The 22,336-nt window shown below is 45.9% G+C and overlaps 5 protein-coding genes across 6 annotated transcripts; 3 read left to right on the forward strand and 2 right to left on the reverse strand.

Annotated features, from left to right (window-relative positions):
• The first annotated feature begins 1,064 nt into the window (after positions 1 to 1,064).
• Positions 1,065 to 2,701, forward strand: LOC6617708. Of its 2 annotated transcripts, none has more exons than XM_002041984.2 (2): positions 1,065 to 1,157; positions 1,751 to 2,701. In XM_002041984.2, the coding sequence occupies exon 2, from the start codon at positions 1,777 to 1,779 to the stop codon at positions 2,602 to 2,604; it is 828 nt and encodes a 275-aa protein (XP_002042020.1). In that variant the 5' UTR covers positions 1,065 to 1,157; positions 1,751 to 1,776; the 3' UTR covers positions 2,605 to 2,701. The 2 variants fall into 2 exon arrangements, with proteins under 2 accessions (XP_002042020.1, XP_032575815.1); XM_032719924.1 differs by lacking the exon at positions 1,065 to 1,157 and adding an exon at positions 1,200 to 1,631.
• A 4,913-nt stretch (positions 2,702 to 7,614) lies between these two features.
• LOC6617709 (segmentation protein paired) lies at positions 7,615 to 10,452 on the reverse strand. The gene is made up of 2 exons (XM_002041985.2): positions 10,085 to 10,452; positions 7,615 to 9,722 (listed from the first exon to the last, which is right to left on the reverse strand). Exons 1-2 carry the CDS (start codon positions 10,149 to 10,151, stop codon positions 7,948 to 7,950), a joined length of 1,842 nt encoding a protein of 613 aa, XP_002042021.1. The 5' UTR covers positions 10,152 to 10,452; the 3' UTR covers positions 7,615 to 7,947.
• Positions 10,453 to 18,381: 7,929 nt separating this feature from the next.
• On the forward strand, positions 18,382 to 19,778 carry LOC6617710 (peroxisomal biogenesis factor 19). The gene is made up of 5 exons (XM_002041986.2): positions 18,382 to 18,534; positions 18,618 to 18,735; positions 18,802 to 19,105; positions 19,165 to 19,328; positions 19,386 to 19,778. Exons 1-5 carry the CDS (start codon positions 18,486 to 18,488, stop codon positions 19,627 to 19,629), a joined length of 879 nt encoding a protein of 292 aa, XP_002042022.1. The 5' UTR covers positions 18,382 to 18,485; the 3' UTR covers positions 19,630 to 19,778.
• An 8-nt stretch (positions 19,779 to 19,786) lies between these two features.
• Positions 19,787 to 21,111, reverse strand: LOC6617711 (probable ribosome production factor 1). Its single transcript, XM_002041987.2, has one exon. It carries the CDS (start codon positions 21,030 to 21,032, stop codon positions 19,854 to 19,856), a length of 1,179 nt encoding a protein of 392 aa, XP_002042023.1. The 5' UTR covers positions 21,033 to 21,111; the 3' UTR covers positions 19,787 to 19,853.
• Positions 21,112 to 21,155: 44 nt separating this feature from the next.
• Positions 21,156 to 22,324, forward strand: LOC6617712 (tRNA (cytosine(38)-C(5))-methyltransferase). The gene is made up of 2 exons (XM_002041988.2): positions 21,156 to 21,274; positions 21,324 to 22,324. Exons 1-2 carry the CDS (start codon positions 21,214 to 21,216, stop codon positions 22,295 to 22,297), a joined length of 1,035 nt encoding a protein of 344 aa, XP_002042024.2. The 5' UTR covers positions 21,156 to 21,213; the 3' UTR covers positions 22,298 to 22,324.
• Positions 22,325 to 22,336: the final 12 nt, after the last annotated feature.

Consider the following 22,336-nt stretch of genomic DNA (forward strand, 5'->3'; position numbering starts at 1 on the left):
ACTTGAGCCACAAAAACTATTATCATTTTCTGTTGGTAAAAATAGGAAATTCATAAAGTAATTATGTTGGACACAGAAGAAAGTAGAAGTTTTATCGAATTTTGTTTATATATTTCAGTGCTAAGCACAATAAAAATAATAATAAAAAAATAGTTTTATAGGATAAAAGAAAAAGTTAACGTATGTAACCTTGACATTGGATAGCACTTATTGTTATGTACCTCATATGTACGTTCCATTAAGGTAACAAGTTCTTCATTGGAGTATTTAAAAACATTGCACTTGGTATGTTTTGCTAATTGTCACCCATCAATTCGTCTGAACGTCCTTCCATTAACATGCAAAACAAAAAGTGAAAGCTTTTTTTTTTTTTTTTTTTTTTTTTTTTGACGAGTAACTAATTCTATTTATTAAGATTTCAAAAGGAATCGTTCAGTAATTCCTCTGAACTTAACCTAATGTGTGATAAATATAAATGAGACCAAGTGGTATCTTAATTATAAAGTACAAAAGAAAATGTAATATGTTATGTTATCCTCCGGGTAAGGAGATCGCTGGGGTGTACCCTCTTCAGTCTTCGGAGAGAGATGGGATCAGCTAGGATAGTTGCTAGTCGGTTCGGGTGGGCCATAAGCCTGTCGGCATAACGGCTGCTGTGGAAATTAATCTGATCCCCAAGAAGGGTAACTTTCAGATCTCTTTCGATGAGAAAGTGAAAGCTAACGAACATCGTTAAGCCGAAGCATAAATACTGTATATCTGCTTATTAAAGCTATTAAAATTAATTTAAGCGTATGGTTTTTCATTTATTGTATAGGTTATGAATAACAAAGTGATTTTAAAGATAATCGATATATCTTTAGAATTTTTACCTCTAGCAAAGCTACCTATAATCCTTAATAATTAATAAAAAATATTTCACGATCGCCTATGCTCTTTAGGTTCGCAAAATGCACGCCGTTTGCATGCTGCCTCTTTTCGAAAGGGTATTTAATTGGCCACGCATGTGGCTGCGCTGCATTCGACGGCGGCCTGAAAGGCGGCTTCAGTTGCCGTTGGTGAGCCAAGCGGCAAACAACGCCCAATTGGCAGCGGAAAGGAAAGCGGAAACCGGAAGCAAGAAGAAGACAGAGAACCGGTTAGGGTAGCGTCAAAATGTGAGTGTCTCCTTGCCTGCATTCGTTGTTTCCCCACCGCCCGTGTGTCTGTGTGTGTGTGTGAGTGCGGTGAGCTCGTGATTTGTTTACCTGTCAAAATAATAAATATAACTTTTGTTTTCGTGGGGCATAAAATACGGCCAGTTGTTGCTGTTGCTGTTGGCATTGGTAGCGGATTCGAGGAACAAGTCAGCGAAGGACTCTCGACGCCTGTCTGCCGCTTCCTTTCCTTTCCTCGTCCGTTTCTTGGCCAAGTGCAGTGTCAAAAGTCAAGCGAAGGATAATGTGCCTGTCCGACAAGAAAAACGCCAGTCAATTTTTTGTAACCTATATCCAAAACCGAAACTAAACTTGGCCCACTTAAAACGAAAAAGATCTGAGATGGATCTGAAAATGTGTCTCTCTGTAAAAAAACTGTATTTATGCAAAAGTATTGAGTTCGAAAATGAAACTTTCTTGAATTATGATATTAAGGTTTGTGGAGTTTAAAAACCTCGCCTGAAAGTATGCTATCATTGTAACCCACCTTGCATCCCTTCCATTTAAATCCAATAACTTATTGAAATCACTTATATCCATCTCAACTTTTTCAGGCCTGCTTGCATAAAACTCAATCAGGATGTTCCTGAATCATCGCCTTCATGGACCTATCTTCGCTAGGATCCTCTTGCTGCGCTGCAGCCTCATGAATCAGTATCAAAAAAGGATTGTCTGGAGGCAACCCAATACTGGCCAGACTATCGGAACATGCCGCAAGTCGAGCTTTTTGGAACAGGAGTGGGAACCGAATCGTTTTGGAGAGGATTACCGCATCTACCAGCAAAACGTCGACTTGGATGCCTTCTTCGGCGAAGAGCCGAGATACGAGAAGGTGTCGGATGTCTGCCTGCTGAATGACCACTTCATCCTGGTTAAAATGCCGCTCCCAGATCCTTCTCCGCCTCCTTCCAAGTCCAAGATTTCGCGATGCTTCAAATGTAACCGTGGCAGTCGAGTTTCCCCCATTCCAGAAGAAACGGATGAGAAGTCTCCTCCGACGCAATCCAGCTGCCTGCAACCCTGGTCGACACGAAATCAAGACGAGATGGAAATCTTCGATTCCAGTACCAGGTTAACAACTACCAATACTCCAGGCCTGAGTCCACAGCCAGCTTCCGTGATAGTCGAGCAGCCGCATCCCACGCTGCAGCTGGAGGCGATCCAATCATTGGCCTCCGGGCAGCTGCAGGTGCCGCTCACAAGTCGAGGACCACTCCACTGGTTCCTATGGCCCTTTCGCCGGCGCTTGGACACGAGGAGCAAGTCCAAGTCACAGCAAGTTGCCGTTCATAAAACATACTTCGTGCGTTGGAGCAAGCCGCCGGATACACTGTGGCATGGATTCGGCGTGGACACGGTGGAGGAGAAGAAGTCAGAACTTCGTCGTTGCCGGTCGGCGGTTTTCTGAACAGCTAACTACTTTGTATATATTTCATAGTATCTTAAGGGTCCATTATTTGAAGAAAACTAAGGGTTTCAATAAAGATCTTAAAATACTTAATTTATATTCAGGTACTTCCCACATGTATAGATCTTATTATAAATATTAGTAATATAATAATCTAGAATATATATACAATATCTAGAAAATATTGGAATATTCTTTATTAACCGAAAATTCAATCATGAAGTTCTTCTTTAAACGTTTAAGGATAGTTTGCCTGTAATTTACATACTACTTTCATTCATGTTACTATATCCTCAAGCCCTCATGGGCACATGTCAAACTCCAATTTCCGTATGCAAAATTAGTGGCTGGCGCGGCAACTTCAGCTTGCCACATTGTGTGTGGACCCGCGACTCTAGGAAACTTGGCGGAACTGCAAAACAATACAAAGAAGTCAAGAAACAAAATACGAACCACGCAAATTGCCGGGCCAATGCAGATAAAGCCAGGAGGTCGAGGAATAAAAGGGGACTTAAACTTCTTTTTCAATGGAATTTGCACGCGTCCATGAAGCCCGAAAGTCTGTGGCATCGAAGGAGGGGATTTGGGGCATAGGTGGTCCTCGGGCTGTTGCTTCATTAGCTTTGGGGCCTGCAAATGTCGGGCAATGTCGTTCGTTACTCCCGCCATGGCCGCTAGGTGGCGCTGCCGCAGGAGCCCACAACTAATTACGAGGCAGCTCGCCAAGACCCAGGCCATAAAAACAAGTTCATGATAAAATGCCCAACTACGGGCTTGGCAAGCGAGGAGGGCGGGGGGCAAGACTGCAAGCACCCTGCGCCACCATACCATATACATAATAATAAAATAAAATTAAAACCGTCACGCCAGGCGTCAGTGCAAGTCCCACCACAGCACCGGGACCAACAATCGCGGCACAAAACAAAGCCATCGAAACCCCAAGCGAACCGCGTCCACAAGGAGCTGCCACTGAAGCTGGTCGGTCGGTGTGCGGTGCACCCAAGTCCATATCCACGTCCAACTTCGGCGTCCACCAGCACATGGGCTGGCCGGGTCGAGAGCGGATCGGGCCAGCGGGTCACCGTAATGAACCATTAATATGCCAGTTCCCCCCCAAAAACGCGGCGATAAGAACACAGCGCTTTCCAACATCGAAAATCGAAATCGAACTGCGAGAACGGGACACTGGAAAATTATTTTGAGTTCCAAGAGATTTTTCATCAACAACAAATACTAATGTATCATTAGTAAATATATATATTACTGGTTATTATTGCCATATTAAATACATAAAATTAGTTAACTAGACTAAACTGGTTGTCTGGCAGCACAAGTGTTAAGGTTCCAATTGCAATAACTCATCTTTTCTCTCGGTGCACAAAATAGAGTTCGCCATTGTTTCCCCGCCGCCTCAAAAAAAAGGCGACTTGTGCTTATCATTAATAATAATGTCGGCATGAGGCGAGCGCATTACCATTTGGATTGGGCCAAATGCTGAATTGGATGGCTCGTATTGCTTGAATTGTTCATGAAATTGGCTTTGAGCCATTGTGTGTGAGCAGGAAATTTGGCGGTTGGGCCTGTGAAGGCACATGTTCAGGTGGGAAGGTAAGTGCAACAAACTTAGATCGAGCTTAAAGATAGTATGTATTTCAAATGGGAAGTGATTAAAAGCCAGAACACTACATTTATAAAGAAAGTGAGAACACTTATCAAAAACCTATGTCCTTGTTAACCTATTTTTACCTATTACACTCTTATAAAAACATTGGTTTACAACACTGTGTCAATCGTATTACAACTTGCGGGTAATATATTACTCTACTCTGAGATTACTTTCCACACATAATATTCAAGGTTACCGAATGTTAACAAAGGCAGTTACCTTTGCCACACCTTATTAGCCCCCTTCCAGTCGATCATCTTTTGCATATCCGACATATCCAATACAACCCAAATTAGCCAGCCAGTCCGACTGGCAGCTCCGCTTAATTGGTGGAAAGTAGCGTAACCGTTCCGGCCACGTTAACTTTGGCACTCCGATCCGGCTGGCGATGGAACCCGCTCAGCAGCCGGCCGACTTGGCCAGAAACAGAAGACACTTGCTGGGCAGGGATGCCAAAAGGAAGCTGACAAGTTGCCAGTCAAGGAGCAGAAGATCCCGCCAAGCATTCCAAATCGATTACGACTGTTTTTCCAAAGATCAAAGAGCGAGTGGGATATGCAGCCATCCCGTTTTAGCAGCTAGCAAGGTGTTTATTAATAAAACTCCAACCATTTCGCCTCGAAAGAGACGCACATAGGGCGAACGAAAGAGACGGGCGAGACAGCAACAGAAACAGTTGGTGGTACGCAAAGTGTTGACAATGCCCAAAAGTTGGCACCGACTGCGCAACGACCTTCTAGGATCCTAGGGTCCTCGAGCAATCATCGTTAATGATGGCAATGTCCTTGTGCGCCCCGATTTGACAAATCAATTTGTGCGCTAACAGCATGCGCTCGACTCCCAGTCCGCTTGCAAGTCAGTGGGATAGCTCGAGGACGAGCCAAGGACTCGACTCGTCCAATATAGCCTCTTTGTACATTGGCGATGACAGCGATCACAGTACGAGTAGTTGACCGAAAAGGACCAAACCGAAATGTTTGCCAATACGGCTGGAAACTGTTTGGACGGATCGTGGTGTGCAAGTGTAGCTGCTAACAAATGGGTTTTACAGATTTGCGGATATTACGAATCTTCAATGTGGGATGCTTTAAAAGTAGAATTAGAATATCCTTTTCTATGAATGAGGAAAATGTTCTGTTGCTCTAATTCTAGTGAATTACTAAACTTTTCTTGGCATTTGGTTTAAAACTAAAACGAATTTGGTGTCAGATCTTTATTATTACCTTTAATTCTTACTGAATTAGTCTTAGATGTACAAAATTTGAACATATCAATTTTAATCTTTGATATTAAGACGATTGTCTCATTCATTTGGAGCGTTTTCTTACAATCTCCGTAATCCGCCTAGCTTCCATTATTATCCTTGACTTATAGACTTTCATCCGCCTCGCATATCGCGATGCCCACAGTTCTGCTTTGCACAGGACACCTCATTAGCAGGGATTATCGCTGCAGCTCGAAACTCTGGAGAAAGGACTCTGCGCAAAGGACTCTACGAAGCGCAATCTCTACCTGACTTTGACTCGGCTTGACTGACGGACGAAACTGACGGACGAACTGACTGACTGACTGCCTGAGTGAAAGCTAAGCCTTTCCTACGCTGCTGGCTTAACTCTTGCCTGCAAAAGGACCCATTATCCTGCGAGGAAAGGGGTTCGTGTCCCCGCTGAACGATGAGCACCGCGCACGAGGACGAAGAATGACAGCAAATAAAAGTTTATGGCACCATCGTAAATGGGCCGAAAACGAGGTGACCTGGTCCGCCGAAGGGCTGTGCGCCGTTTACTGCATTCTTCCTGGCAGCAAAGGATTATTTCCGAAACGGCCTAATCCTCGCTGCGAGAAAGAGATGGCGTACATGTGCGAGTGCGAGTGCACTGACGCTACAAATCCTTTCGCAACCTTAAGGCGAACTCCTGGAACTGGAAATTTTGATTCGCAAATCGCTCGGCAAATCCCTATTTTGGGTTAGTCCACCTTGCTGTCGAGTAAATATTTTGAGGTTTTGCGCTGCTTATGTGCCAGGCAACGCCTGGGTTTATTGGGTTCATCATCGGATCAGCAGGTAGACTTCGATCTCAATCTCGATCGGGATCTGCCGGTGCCCCAGATGCCCAGCAACAATTAATAAAAAATTAAATTAAATTTCATCTCGAGTCGCGTTGCGTCGTTGTAAATTACTGTTTTCCCTGCCTTTGATGTTCAACACATTGTCAGCTCATTAATCACGGTTATTTGGGGAGGGCATAGTGCTGGGGATCGGCATATGTGTGTCCATGATCTCCGGGTAACCATTACTTCCATTATGGCCACAGAAGCCGCTCCGTATTTTTCGAGCTTACATCGTCGAGCTTTTCCGCTGGCAGCTTTGCTGGGTAATTTTATATCGCTACCGAAAATTAATGCGTAATATTTCGAATTTAATGATTCGCCGATCGAAGCTTTCTTCTCGGCTACTGTGGCTGAGAATTTTCACCCCAACTCAGTGGGCAGCGAATTAAAAAACGTAATTGGTTTATTAGCCCAGTTGGCCATGATGGGCGCTATTAAATTGGCATTCGATTCTGGCCAGAGATACAAGAAAGACGGTTGTTAACAAGATCTCAAGTCATGAGATTTGAGAAATTGCAAAGATCTTAGATCTAAATGGTTTTTGTGCAATCCGTGCACAGATCTTTGCTAATCTTTCAGTCTACCTGTTTAAGCCCTTTGCCAATTCCGATTCCTAAGTCGATTGTAAAGTCAATATTTACTTTTCGCCTCGCTGGCCAGAGAAAAGCAAATAGCGATTAGGAGTTTTTTCTAGATTAAAATAATAGAGCCAATGGGCCTTAGGCCGTCTGAGCTGTCTGGAGGTGAGGATTCAAGGATAATGACTTCATCAATTGCCATCGCTCGGACACGTAGCCTGGGTGGGTAGGCAGATCCCCGAGGATGAGGTGTGAATTTGAGGTAAGTCCGAACGAGGGCAATTACTCCATTTACTGCGTAGTCCCTATGGACCAACACTCTCTATTCGATGGAATCGAGGGGGCAATTAACACCTTGGTTGGAGTTGTCTTCGCTATTTTAGACGTTCCAAATCATCAGCTTGCATTTCGGGAGTTTTCTCTTCTTTTTTCCGGAAACTATGCGACCCGCTCACAGCTGGATCTGGAGTTCCGAGAGCAGCAATCGGAATCGGAATCTCACGCGGGGCGAGTGTTGAGATCTCCAGCCAGGTCCGTGGAATGCGCAGCTACTTAAAGGCTCTAATGGCCCAGAGGATTTCCCATTTCCCGCTGCGTACGGAAGCGTGTCAAGGCTGCTGAATGGCCAGCGTTTCGAGTGAAAGATCATTGGAGTACGTTGTAAATTAGCATAGATATATTTGTTTTATTTAAAGGCACTTGCTACTTAGGCTAGTCATCTTAAACTCTAATCTTAAGTCGGTACTATTTTCTAGGCTTGCATCTACGAATTGGAACTAATACATATGTATATTGTTCGGGAGCGAGTCTGTCAGCGGTTTTCCCAAATGGAAAATGTCTGTACTGCTCCACCACAAATAAAATGTTATTTATATTTTCGTCCCCTGCTCTATATGTATGTACATCTTTGGCGACTTGTAACATGGATCTGGTGACACCTGCCCCTGCTCCTGGAGGAGTAGGTGGTGGATCCGTGTCTCTTCGATTCTAGTACCAGGAGGGATAGAACGGCTGTGGCGGCATCGTTGTGTAGTTGACCTTCGAGGGCGAAGGAAAGGCGGCGGCATTGAAGTTCTGCGGCATGAAGTGCGCCGACGAACTGGGCGGCGGATAGTGCGGATGTGCGCCGGCGTACTGCGGATGCGGATGTGCGTGCGGATGCGGCGCATGGGGATGTCCGTGATGCGCATGGGCATGGCCTGGTGCTGGATAGGATGCATACTGCGGCGTATGCTGATACGGATGGAACATTTGGTGGGCGGTGACATCCAGAGCCTGGCTGGTAGAGCTGGTGGAGTTCAGCGAGTCCTCCGGCGAAAGTGGCGCATTGGGGCGCAGTGCCTGCATGGAGCTCCATCCGCCGTACAACTGCGACTGACTGGCCGCGATCAGGTCGACCGATTCCACTTTCAGGGCAGCCGATAGCTCCTCACTTCCAGCACTGGCATTGGCCAGCGAATGCGAGGGATCGGCTGCCGAGTTGGCCCCACTGGAGGAGGTCACACCAGCTCCACTCACCACCGCCGAAAGGCTGTTGGGTGTGGGTGGCAGTTGCCCGAAGGCGGAGGACACGGACTCGTTGGGGCTCTCGTTACGTGGCATGGTCTGGTGGGCTTCCGATTCGGTGGCGTAAACAGAACCCAACTGCGTATCATAGCTGGAGACGATGATGTTCCCAGTGGGTGTGGTGTTGCCATTCTCACCCGGCATTATGTAGCTGGCTGTGTTAGCGCTGGGATTGTAGAACTGATGGTGGTGCGGTGGCGTGGTGGTGATTCCGGGCGACAGATTGCTGCTGGCCATTGGAGCTGCGGCGGATATGGAAATGTTGGCGTGACTGCCGTAGAAATCGTATTGCTGCTGGTACACAGTGGCTGGATCCAGGGAACCCGGCATCATGGCCAGCGGAGCCATGCTGGGCACACTTGATACCACACTGGGCAGAGAGCTGGATGCGGCGACATGGCTCACTGAGGAAGCTGCTCCGCCAGGTGCTCCGCCCGAGACCGAGGTGTGCTGCTTGCGGAGACGAGCACGCCGATTGCTGAACCACACCTGGATGCGTGCCTCCGTGAGATTGGTGCGCTGGGCCAGCTCCTCACGGGTGTAGATATCAGGGTACTGGGTGCGCTCGAAGGCGCGCTCCAGTTCGTCCAACTGGGAAGCGGAAAAGGTGGTCCTGCAGCGGCGCTGTTTGCGCTTCAAGGCGATTCCCGGCTCACTTTCGCAGTCAGAGATGTCCTCATCGGATGGCTTGCCGTGGTTATGATGGCCGCCGGAGACATCGGAGCCGCAGGAGCTCGATGCTTTGGTGCCATCACCAGCCGGAGACCCAGAGGCGGATGACATATCGTTGTCCAATGGAGCATCACGTCCGCGCACCAGGCGCGATATGGCGGACACAGATGGGGCTGTGCTCCTGTCGCAGACTCCCTCGCGGATCAGCTTCTCCCTGATCTCCCATGAGAACATGCCCGGGCTACTGCGCTTGTACTCCTCAATTCGGTTCTCGATTTCGGGCGTGGCTATCCTCGGCTTGGAGCCACCTATCACTCCTGGTCTAATGGAGCCAGTCTCCTGGTAGCGATTCAGAATCTTCGATACACAGCCGTGGGACACGCGTAGCTGTCTGGAGATCACACAGGGCCGAATGCCATCGGCGGCCATCTCGACGATTTTAAGGCGAATGTTGTTGGGCAAAGGACGACCGTTGATGAAAACTCCACCTAGTTGATTGACGCGCCCCTGGCCGCTGTTCATGTCTGGAATGAGGAAGATGAGGAAATGGAAATGTTAGAGGCTTTTCCAATACGCTAGGTAGCGCGGAGCGCGTGTCACTTGATTTACGACACCTTCGACCGGAGTTGACTTCCCGGGAAGACGGGAAACTCGGAGCTAAGGTCGAAGGTCAGAGGCGCGCGACTCTCCCGCCGGGCAACTAATGGCCATTAGAGAGTAGCCGACGGCCTTGGCCCAAACTGAGATCTCTAGCGGGATCTTGGGCAGTCGGTTTAGAAAGGGAGATATGTATATATGGAAATGATCAACTAGGTTTTGATCTTTAGTAAGTATAGTGACTTTGGCAGAACAATCTGGATGATGTTTAAGATCGATAGACACTTACCTTGCATGGTAGAATATCCATTGAAGAAGGGTCTGTGCATTGCGGCAGCAAAGGCGGTTACGGTCATAGTTTCTGGAGGAGCTCCAAGATGCGTAAGCTTGTCCCGGCGCAAAACCGGTGTTAACTCAGTCTCGATGTTCGTATATCACTTGATTATATCACTTTAGTTCTGGACAATGGCTGGACACTTTGTCAAAGTCATAAGTAAGCGTTGCGAGGTATTGATTAACCGATTAGTTGCACTTCGAATATCTAAGTATCTCTTAGTTGGCAATCTCGAAAAGATAGATGAAACGGAGGCGAAGGCGAAGACGAGAACGAGGACGAGATGCGGTGTGGCTCGTTGCGCAGTCTGTGCCTGACTGACTTCACCATTCGAACGCCGGCCAAGATCGTTGCCTTTCTGTGAAGCCACGGCCCAGACGTCGGCCATATCCCACAGCCACTTGGCAGGTAACCACCACGCGGACCAATCGCAGAGCTCTCCACAACGGCCTCTCGCTCTGGCTCACACGACCCATTTAGCAGCCGTCTCGCTCGCCGCCAGGGGGCGTCTCAGCTGGGAAAAGCACCGTGGAATGGGAGGAGAGCAGAGAACTTTGGATGGGGGGGTATACGAGTACAATACTTTACTTCCAATACTGCTGCTCCAGATCCTGGGCATTCCATTCATTCAAATCCTATGCATAGTTTCGACTTTCACTGGTTTCCGGAAATTAATTACCGCATTAAGTGGTAGACCTAATAGCCTAATATATCCTTTCTAGATACCTCGTTATAAGGATAAGGGAATACTGGACTGGAAAGATCAATATGCCTGCCGTTTGCTTTTCACTCTTCACTTGAGTTATTCTTTGGGGTTCCACTTGGCCCCGGAAATCAAATTAGATATTCACTGGAACCCATAATGCAATCGAGTACGCGTTTAACACTCTTTACAAGCGTAATATATCCTTTATTGATACCTAATTATGGCTTTCGTTTATATATTGGTACGTGAGTAGCCTCTTTTCTCTCAGTTATTTATAGCTTTCGGAAACGGTGAACAAAGTTTTTAAGTTCAAATTCGAAGTTTTTTGAATTATCAGTTTAATATAAATAAATATAAAAGTTTTTTTAACTAGCTGTTGATAGATCATAGTATATCAAGATCATACTCGAAGTAAAATAGTGAGATATCTAATGAAAGATATTCAGTTGAATATAAGTTCGCAAATGTTATAACATTTAAAGCACGGCTATCGATCAGTTTATGTTTCATACTTTCCAATTTAACATTCAACAAAGTGACTTCATCCATATCCTTACCATGACCATAACCACATCCTTGTCATGCTTTTGCCACCATTATGCACCGCTGCCTCCGGCTTTTAACCTTAGTTTCGACCCTTTTCTATGGGCCGTCGTGGGTTTGATTAATTGTAGAATTTCACGCAACAGAGACCCTCGAAAAGAAGTTAAACAAAACCGATGGAAAAGAAAAGAAAGCGCCGAGCGGGAGAACAACGAAAACCTGAAAGCCGCGAACAATAGAGAGCGCCAAGTGTTGCAAGAATTAATGATGGACCCCAACCCACAGTCAGTTCGTCCGCTTGAAACGCCAGCGAGGAAATTGACCCACAGAGATGTGACGAATGTGCATACTCCTCGGCAAGATCCGTATCCAAGCGGAGTGCCAGATCCAGATGAGATGCAGATCAAGGACAACGGAGGCCGCAAGGCAACAAAGGTTGGGTTTCTACTGCTCGGTGCGGCTGCCCGTTGGGCGTTTGGTTAAGCAAACCCAACGGGAGGAGTTCGCAGTACCAGGCACCCAGTATGGAATCGCTACATTTGCGCCTGGCAGGATAGCAAAAATCCCCGATGACCTTGAGCCCATGGCCACGATGCCAGACTAGCAAGTAGTATCCTGTGATAATTCAATTATCCCAAACATATGTAACTCGAATCAAATGGATAGGCGCCGCAATCCACCATCGATACCCTGCATTCGATTTGATCCTCGTTGATTTCACAATTTGGCAGGACAATGAGCGCTGAATAGGCAACTCATATAACGCTAATTTCGCGCTATCAATGCTTGGAAAAAGGCGATCCTGCAACAGGATCGTCACTTCGGGTAGAGAAAGGTCCTGAGTCCTGGCCGAAATGCAGGAAGCAGTAGGAGGCATCGGTGCCATAAACGCTGCGAGTCAGCTTCGCTCGCATTTCCACGAATCGGCCAGCGGGAAAATGAAGACACATCCGTGCAATGAATAAGGATGCTAAGAGACTTTTTATGATGCCACCCAGGGTGCTATGAATGAAAATCCACCTCGCGATCCTCAACTTTCGCCAGCGGATCCTTCGTGTACCTGCGACCCTACTACACATCTCCAAGACTCGAATCTCACCTGACCATTGGAGGACCTGCCTCGAGAGGCTCGTGCGCTCAATCGATGCACACAAATAGCTATATAATCGATGAAAACAATGCACACATTGTGCGATTTATACGATCAAATTTATTGGCAGTTTTCAATTTTCAACCATTTTCGAATCTGTAGCTGTTGCTTTTATACTACATGTTTAAATTCCAAATCCAACCCAAAATCCTTAAAGATAATATACATGATATTCAAGCCCTGCATGATATATAATCCTGATTTTTACGTACTTGTAGATCGTCTAGTGCTGAAAAGCAAATCATATTTAATTTTATTACATTAAATCATTTTAAACTTTTATTTTTATAAATAATTTCATTTTGTACAAGTTTTTTAAATGTGTTTTTTAGTTTCTGCTGTGTTCATTTGACCTTTCCATTAATTCAAAAACCTAGACGAAAGTTGCGCAACACTTTGCATGCAATTTGTTTTATTGCCAGGCTATAAACTTTAGTATACCATGCCATTGTAGTGCAATAAAGTGTAGTTATAGGAACCCATCGTAAAATAAATATTTAAATCAGATATAATTAATATTACCATGCGCATGCATTCATTTCGCACATTTGATAGAACAGTATCGAATGAGTATTTCTTATATATAACAAGTATATAGTTATTATAGTAATAGGTATGATTTAGTCCACAGAATCCTAGGGTACTTTTTCGACCCATACTCTACCAGTTTCCGCTGCTGTTTGTGTTTGGCAATCGATTCGCTTTGGCCGGACGTAATGTGGTCTGTTGTCACACATTGGAACGGCCTTGATTGTTTCCCCGTTCCCTAATGTCTTTATCAGGCCCTTTGCCATGGTGATTCCTTCCTTTTTTTCTTTGAATGCTGCGGTGTGCATCGAATCTTCATGTCCACAGCCCACAGAAGGCTCTGCCCGACGAACGCACAACGGGATGCTTAGATAATGGACTATTTAGAGCCATGATTTCCAGAAATTAGGGAATTCTGGAAGGAATATCTTAACACACACATCTTGGTGGCATGCAACATTCTGAGGCGTCGTATATTATACTCAGTTAGAAAATCTACGTACTTATGGTAGATTCTAAAGAAATAAATGCATGGCTACTAACTGTCGAGTTTAAAGGGACTTTAGAGAGAAGCGAACAATTCTATTTTTTTAACCATTGTGTATGACCTCTTTTTTTAAATGTTTAAAATACTTGTAGTATTATAATCTATATTATATTTCGTTTATTTTCAATTTCTTCATTTAGCTATGTTTCTAGCTGAAATCTTAAGCCATCTGTTGATCCTCCGTTTCTGCGCTGATCCTCAAATATTTCCACTCGCTCGACAGACTGGCAGGCGGCGATTGACTTTTTCCTAATCCGCAGTAAGTTTTAGTAAATATGTGTCGTATCCCATCCCGTGGTCTAGTCCATCCCATCCCATCTGAGCTGAATCTCCCAGATCTTCAGGAGTCCTGTGACCGGAGCGATCGTAAATCGCAATCCCCGCTAAAGCATGCAAACAAATAGCGGCAAAGTGCGAGATTAGAGGGAAAGTCGCAGCAGCTTAGGTCCTGGATCCTGGCCAGCCTGTGTCCTGGATCCCGCCGATTGCCAGTTGACTTTTTCAAATATTTTGGAAAAGTTCTCGAGTGTTGATCGCCCGATTATAGCGGATAATCGCATTACAGCCCAACGTTTTATTGATCAACAATTGTAAACGATTTGCCATGGCCCATGGCAATCTGGGTGGGACAGGCCAAGTCGGGCCAACTCGGAGTCCAGGTCCAGGTAGTCATCGAAAAAATGCTGCGGCTTAACGCAGCCCACGCCCACTCTACGACAAAAAGTGGGCGGAAAGCTGAGGGCCTTTCCCGATCTCCGGGCGATTAACCCTTGCTCTTGGTAGCAGTTTAGCCCGGCTAATTGAAGGCATTAGTTGTTTGTGGGTCGCGAGCTGGCTTCCCCGGAACTCCTTTGTCCTCAAATTAGCATCTCTCATAGCATATATACCTTCGATCGCAATCGGAGGAAACTTCGCGCCTCTGCCCACAAACGTTTGGTTTTGGCACTCCAACCACATGACATTCGTCATGCAGTCAGGGAAAACACTTAGCAAAAATTGAACTCTTTAATAGCCTAAGGAATATATATTTTAATACATTAATGTATAAGAATGAAGAAGCTCTTAATTAAATAATAAATAATGGTTAAGATATCCCTTTGTTGAAAGGGATTATCTTCCTGTGTACTTCGACGTCACAGAGTCTGGCTGAATTTTCGCCGATCATGTAGGAAGTGTCCCAGGGGCAAAAAGGGGAGCCCCTGCCACATACACCCACTTTCGAGAAACTCATTAGCCTGGGGCACAACAAACCCGGCAACTCGGGGCACAAACAAACCAATCCCGAGTCCAATCGACTGCTAAACGCTGTCGGCACACATCTGAGACGGAGACGGAGGCCAACAAATTGATCATTAAACAGAAGGCGCAAATGTAGGCGCAACCCATTGTTGTCCAACAGAAGATCGGAGCATAGGAGCATCAGGTCGAGATCAAACACCTGGGCCCTCGACCTGGCGAAGAAAGTGACGAGGCTGCGACGTCAACAAGATTAATTTGTTTTCCGGCCGGGTTCCATCTCCATCCAGAGCCACATCCATATTTCCCAACTCCATCAGCAGCCGGCAACCTGTTGTCCAGTTCCCCGATTTGTAATTGCGCTGCTTTGTAGTCGATCAGGTTCGATCGCGGATCGATCAGATTACCCATATACTCCACTATAATAGACAAACTCGATGGATGGCGAAAGAACATCATTAGTTTTCTCGGCGTAGAGTCCACAAAGTAGGTGGCGTTTTTCTCACATCTCGAGTGTTTCTATGGAATCTCGATTTGGAGATGCTGGATCTTCTCTTCGGCGGCGTTTGTCCATTAGCCACGGTTTGCATCGGATATATGCGAATTTAAATAAAATCATTCAATTGTTTCATTAATCACAGGCTCCGGACGGCGTTTTCTACTAAAAAATGCATTGCCAATGGAAAAATGAACTGCAGAGACCGTGATTATTTATACATTAGTGGGAAAGAATCTTCAGTTTTATGATTTACGAAGAGCTTATAAAGTTTTTGGGAAACCAAAGATGTCTTACTTAGAAGAGGTTTTAGGTTTTAGCAATCTGTAGTTCCCATTGAACTTAATTGGGTGTAATTCCTAACCACTGCAACAAGAACTATTTGACTTGAGGAAGCCAAAGGCAACTCTTGAGCCAAAAAATCGATTGGGAAACATAAAAAATATGTGCTGTAGTTCAACATAAAAAAGCAGGGCATGGCGAATTGGGAGGCTGCAACCGAAACGCACACTTAATTTCCGCTTAATCAAACAGAACAGCGACTGGGGGCGCACAGCCGGAGCAACCCACATCATCTGGAGCCGGCGACCCTCCGACCCAATCCTCTAGAGGAAAACGTATGGCAGACGCAAGGGCTCATTTGCATGGCCACTTTGATGGAGAGCGATGGGTGTCGGAGCATGAAGAGCTCGCCCCATTGCGCAATGGTTGATGGTGGCTGGTGGAAGTGGGTGTCTTGTCTTTCGGGAAGCTGCCAGCAGTTGACTTCTCCAGTTCTTCTTTTCGGGGCAGGATTTCAAAGGAAAAGTGAGCGTTTTCCAGGAACGACTGGCAGCCTTGTAATCGCAATTACCATGGCCAAAATATCAAAAGATAATACCATCCTGGCCAGACACAAAAATATGTCGAAACATATATAATTATCTTATATCTTATATTTGATTAGTGGGATAAACAATTTGATGTTTGAATTATTAATATATACAAAAAAACTACAAGTTATTTGAACCTTAATTCTTTTAGCACAAATTTGTGTACATATATATTTCCATTTTAAGATCTTCATTTTATTTTGCATTTTATATGAGAAACCTAGTATCTTAATTTATTTACTCCTTTATATATACTTATTATACTTATTATACCACACGACACCAGCCACAATATAAATAATGTGTCTATAAAGCCGCAATCATCGTCATTACCGAACAATCGCGAAATCCATTATATCCTGATCAGTGGATCGTAAAATCGGGCATCTTTCGCTGGAAGGATGCCGAAATGTTGGAAAAAATAGCGCTGCGATCAGCGAGCGTGAAATCGCAACCAGCATATGAAAAGGATATACAGGATCGTATCCTGGCAAAGTTCCTGCAAAAAGGAAGGGAAGTGTAGATGCTTGTGAAGACGCTGATGGGCATTTTATGACGGTTAGGATCCTTCCTCTTCTGGGGAAGTAGAGCTGGAGATTCAGGTAAATTCAGTAAAGTCTAGCAAACCGATTATATCCGAATAAACACAACTTTACGACGCGCCTTTTGGTGCCTTAAAAATTATGTCAAAAAAGAGCGAGTTTCTTGGTTTATTGGGATCGGGTGTGAGTGTGGCCCAAAAACCATTGTTTTAACCAACGAAGGGGTTTTTACGTTTTCGACTTTGGTTTTGACTTTTTGACGGTTGTCTTGACTTTTTGAACTGAACTGCTTGAGTTCTAAGAAATTTGAAGTTGAACTGAATATATTCTGATTTTCGTAGCGAATAGAGAATACAATTTTTCCCTAAAAAGAGAGTTATGGTTTTAAGGGAAAATTTAATGCTATATACGCTTATATGTATGCATATTCTGTAAATGGATTACAGCCCATAAAAAGTCAAATTACCCTGTTTCTGTAGGAAATGTAAGAGTTTCAGGCGGTTTGTTCCACCCTAAGCCGCAAATAAAACACCAAATTATGCATTATTTCAGGCGAAGCTCCGCCCATGCTGACATTTTCAGAGAACCGACTAACCGAAGAAAACTCCGCCCCAATAGTGGAAATAGAGGAAAAAACACAAATTTACCACAATACTTCGCTGCGTGGGCGTACCGAATCGAAGATTCGTCTTGCTCTTCTGGTAAACCGTGCGGTTAAAGTCGCAAAGAGCCCATCCCATCCCAGCCCAGCCATTTGACCATATGAGCGGAATCGAGAAAACCAAGCGGGGTTCCTCCGACGCGATGACCTTCAGGCGGGAGTGGACCTAGACCTGGACGCCCTACTGAAAAATCCATGTGTCCCGTCCATGGGTGTGACGTTCTGGTTTCGGAATTGGTCGCGCATCAGCGTCGCGCCGTGACCTTGATGGATTTGCGACTCCTCCCTCACCACTCAGTATGTGCGGTTTGGGCTCTGGTCGCAGTTTGGTCGCCGATCTCCGTCCGCGCACAGCGAGGTGCCCTTCCCGGGGAGATTGGCTGAGAGTTTCGCAGAAGATGCGTAAATATTTTGGGTGATTATTTTAGATAATCTTCGACTAATGTCCTTGGTTTGTGTCTCAATTTGCGAGACAGGAGAGATATTGAAGTGCTTCGAATTTAAGTTTATTAGTCTAATGTAGGCCGAGATTTAAATATGTACACTATTATAGATGATCTGTTGTTGTAAGACATATCATTTCTTAAATCAAAATGCGAAATTTCCATTGACAATAAATATATATTATATGAAGTAAATAGCTAGACATTTTCACACTTATAATAATCACACAATAATAATACACTTATTTTCATAATTTTAATAATAAAAATAACAATTAAGAATTCCTAATTTAAGGAATATTTTTACTAAAAATTAAACAAAATATAACTATTTTACTTAAAGATACTAAAAAATGCAATTTGAAAGTTGTTTAAGTGTTATGAATTTTATGTAAGACTTAACTAACGAAAATCTTAAAATTGAAACCGTAAAAAATATAGATAAGTTAATTTCTAAAATATTTTCGAATACGGTCGCACTAAGATGCGAGTCAGTGTAGCCACACCTGTTCAGCTGACTGCGGTATCACCAGCAGCAGATGAACGGTCCCACTGATTGATTTGGTCGTTCTTTATTTTTTACCATTTCCCACCCACCACGAAATCAAGGAAAAGCATACCGAAATTGCACCATGTCCGAAGAAAAGAAGAATGGCGATGAATTAAACGACCTGCTGGACAGTGAGTACAGCTCGGAAATGCCTTTGGCGATCCCTTCTCGACCCCTTACATAATGCGCACTGCCTCGTCCACTTTACGCACAGGTGCTCTCCAGGATTTCGATAAAAGTGGTGCCGGTGACCAAAAGGAGACGTCCGCATCTTCGGATGTGGCGACCACCGCTGGAGCTGAGGGCTCCGAGGATCCAGATGCGTTTTTCATGTGAGTCACTGCGCCAGTGCAACGCGGCACTTGAACTTTGTATTCTGACCTGTTATTCCCCTGCAGTGAGCAGGCCAAGGTGCTGGCCGATCGCATGAACACGCTCTTCGGAGGTCCGGACACGCCCAGTGGCGATATTCCGCCGCTGCCCCAGGATCCCGACCAGATCATGGCCGGGTTCAAGAAGATGGCCGAAGCGGCAGCGCTTACCTTGAGCGGCGAAAATTCGGCCACCGACGAAGATGTCTCCAAGTATTCCGACAGCATTTCCCAGGCCCTTAAGGGTCTGCAAGAGGGCTCCGAGAACCTGGCTGCTCCCGCCTCGGAGAACGACATAGCCAGCATGTTTGGCTCACTGAATCTTGAAGGGGTATGCTTCCTATGAAATATTCCTCCATGCTCAATCCTTAAACAATCCCCGTTTGACAGGCTGGCGAAGGCGATGGAAACATGTTCCTACCCTTCATGGAGGGCATGATGCAGAGCCTGCTCTCGGCGGAGATTCTGCTGCCCAGCATCCGGGAGCTGCTGGAGAAGTACCCCAAGTACCTCGAGGAGAACGACGCCAAGCTCTCCGCTGAGGACAAGGAAAGGTATGCTCTAAACCAACACGCAATAAGATACATTCATTGAGAAACCAATACCTACAGGTACCAGAAGCAGATGGAGCTGTACAAGGTGATTGAGGCGCATTTACAGAGCGAGAAGACCGAGGATTCGGCCGCCGTGAAGCGAGAGAAGTTCCGCGTCGTGCTGGACGACATGCGCAAACTGCAAGACTACGGCCAGCCGCCACCAGAGATTCTGGCCGAGACGGGCGGCGACCTGCCCTTCGGCGATCCCATTGCCGGCGCAGCAGCCGGCGGACCCGGTCCCCAGTGCCCAACCATGTAGTGTCTGACGGAGCACGATAGTCTCGTGGTGTGCCAATTGGTTAACTGTTGAGTGTTGCACATTTTTTTAGGCTAAGGCAAAATTGTATTTTATTTTATCCCCGACAAAACAATACGGCGGTCGCTAATAGTTATCACCTCTCTCTTCAATCAAGCTATTATTTTCGTATTAACTGTTGGTTTATTAAGTAGTTCTATACCTAAATACACTGCCCCGAAATACACCTAGAGGAAGAAGCGACGTCGCGACTCCATGGCGTGCCGTTTGTTGCTGATTATCCAGGCGTAGTCGCCGGTCTTGCTGTCGAATGTGCCCTCCTGCAGGGAACGTAGCTTCAGGGTGAACCGCGGACCAAGTTCGCGCAGCTTTACGCGTTTTCCCTCTTTGGTGAACTCGTAGCGGTGGTGACGGAAGAAGATATAGTCTCGCTGATTGTGGAACGTCACCGCTCGGCGGCCGCGGAACTCGGGATCGTGATGGAAGAGGGCACCCAGCATGCGGCCCACGGTCAGACCCAAGCGTGTGGTAAAATTGTTCAGGATCACCTCGGGCCTGTGCTTGGTTATCTCCTTGTGATCGCGCTTTATGTCCGAGGTGAGCTTCACGTTGGACAGCTTGAAGTGCGCAGTGGGTCCATTGGGCAGATGAATGACCAGCAGACCATTGGGCTTTCTGCGATCTTCGTTGACGATCACGACGTCTGTGAACTCCTCGCGCTCGGCGCTTTTGCATATATTCTTCACCGACGACTTGTTGCGAATCTTAACCAGAGCGTTGGGGAATATGCGCGACAGTTCCAGTCCAAACTTACGCGTCTTGGTCACCGGATTGTCGGCAAAGGTGATCAGCACCTTGGGCTCGTACGAACGTTCGAAGTACGAACTGAAATCGTCCAGTTCGAGTTCCTTTTGCAACTCCTCGTTGTCGGAATCGTTCAGATTGGCCACCTCCGTCTGGTCCTTCTCTCGCAGGCTCTCAATGGTGTGACCAGGGTTGGCGGGTACACCAGCCTTGCGTCGGGCACGGCGCTCCTGCATTTTTTTCTTGTGCTTCTCCTTCTTCATCTTTTTGTACAACGCCAAACGCTGCTCCTTGTTGCGCATCAAACTGAGGGGATTTAAGACAGGAATGCGTGTCTTCTTGTCGTCGCCGTCGTCATCATCTTCTTCGTCGTCGTCATCATCCTCCTCATCGTCGTCATCATCTTCGTTCTTCAAATCCTCACCAGCTTCCCCTTTTTTGGCCGTCTTATTGCTGCTGGAGGCGGCTTCTTCATCGCTGCTATCAGTGACTGGCCCCTCCTGGACTTCCAAATCCTGTGGCTCCTCTTCGTCAAAGCTGGAGTCGCTGTCAGAGTCCTGTTCCACGGGCGGAGGGGCTGGTTTTCGCTTAATTTTTATCATTTTTTTTCGGGAGAATCACGAAGAGTTCACAAAAATGCGAGCGGCACGTGTTGATATTGTTCTTCTTCTGCGCGGACGATACCAATCACACGGAAGCGCAGACAATCTGCTGTGCAGGGTAGTGTTGGAAAACGTGCCACTCACAACGTGTAGTTTGTAAACAAAAATATATTTAATTAAAATGGTATTTCGGGTCTTAGAACTATTCAGTGGCATTGGCGGCATGCATTATGCCTTTAAATGTGAGTTCGCCAATCATGATAAATGCGAAACTAACATATACTTCTAAAGATGCCCAATTGGATGGAGAAATAGTTGCCGCCTTGGATGTCAACACCGTGGCCAATGCGGTTTATGAGCACAATTACGGCAGTAATTTGGTGAAAACCAGGAATATTCAAAGCCTGAGTGTAAAGGAGGTCACAAAGCTTCAGGCCAACATGCTGCTGATGTCCCCGCCATGTCAGCCACACACTCGCCAGGGATTGCAAAGGGACACGGAGGACAAACGATCGGATGCACTTACTCATCTGTGTGGACTGATCCCAGAGTGCCAGAACCTGCAGTACATACTCATGGAAAACGTCAAGGGTTTCGAAAGTTCACAGGCGCGAAATCAGTTTATTGAGTCGCTGGAGCGGTCGGGATTCCATTGGCGGGAGTTCATTCTAACGCCCACGCAATTCAATGTGCCAAACACTCGATATCGCTACTATTGCATCGCCCGCAAGGGTGCAGATTTTCCATTCGCCGGTGACCAGATCTGGGAAGAAATGCCGGGAGCTATAGCACAGAATCAGGCTCTTTCGCAAATTGCCGAGATTGTGGAGGAAAATGTATCAGCCGATTTCCTGGTACCCGACGATGTCTTGACCAAAAGAGTGCTGGTCATGGACATTATACATCCTGCTCAAAGTAGATCCATGTGCTTTACAAAGGGCTACACCCATTACACCGAGGGCACGGGCTCTGCATACACACCGCTTTCGGAGGACGAATCCCACCGCATCTTCGAGTTGGTCAAGGAAATTGACACTAGTAATAAGGATGCACCGAAGTCGGAGAATATTTTGCAGCAACGCTTGGACCTGTTGCACCAGGTGAAACTGCGCTATTTCACGCCACGGGAAGTTGCTCGTCTAATGAGTTTTCCGGAGGATTTTGAATTTCCGCCAGAAACAACAAATCGACAAAAGTATCGACTTCTGGGTAATAGTATTAATGTAAAGGTTGTCGGTGAACTTATTAAATTGTTGACGATATAATAAAACAATATGTAAACATGTTGCTTACTTATTTTCATT

Source organism: Drosophila sechellia, chromosome 2L (genome assembly GCF_004382195.2).
Source record: "Drosophila sechellia strain sech25 chromosome 2L, ASM438219v1, whole genome shotgun sequence".
Lineage (NCBI taxonomy): Eukaryota > Metazoa > Arthropoda > Insecta > Diptera > Drosophilidae > Drosophila > Drosophila sechellia.

Bases quoted from the DNA above. Each gene is read 5' to 3' on its own strand.
- LOC6617708 (XM_002041984.2), top strand. From the start codon at position 1,777: ATGTTCCTGAATCATCGCCTTCATGGACCTATCTTCGCTAGGATCCTC.
- LOC6617709 (XM_002041985.2), bottom strand. From the start codon at position 10,151: ATGACCGTAACCGCCTTTGCTGCCGCAATGCACAGACCCTTCTTCAAT. The intron at 9,723-10,084 runs GTAAGTGTCTAT...TCCTCATTCCAG, and splicing joins TGGATATTCTACCATGCAAG to ACATGAACAGCGGCCAGGGG.
- LOC6617710 (XM_002041986.2), top strand. From the start codon at position 18,486: ATGTCCGAAGAAAAGAAGAATGGCGATGAATTAAACGACCTGCTGGAC. The intron at 18,736-18,801 runs GTGAGTCACTGC...ATTCCCCTGCAG, and splicing joins GATCCAGATGCGTTTTTCAT to TGAGCAGGCCAAGGTGCTGG. The intron at 19,106-19,164 runs GTATGCTTCCTA...CCCGTTTGACAG, and splicing joins GCTCACTGAATCTTGAAGGG to GCTGGCGAAGGCGATGGAAA.
- LOC6617711 (XM_002041987.2), bottom strand. From the start codon at position 21,032: ATGATAAAAATTAAGCGAAAACCAGCCCCTCCGCCCGTGGAACAGGAC.
- LOC6617712 (XM_002041988.2), top strand. From the start codon at position 21,214: ATGGTATTTCGGGTCTTAGAACTATTCAGTGGCATTGGCGGCATGCAT. The intron at 21,275-21,323 runs GTGAGTTCGCCA...ATACTTCTAAAG, and splicing joins CATGCATTATGCCTTTAAAT to ATGCCCAATTGGATGGAGAA.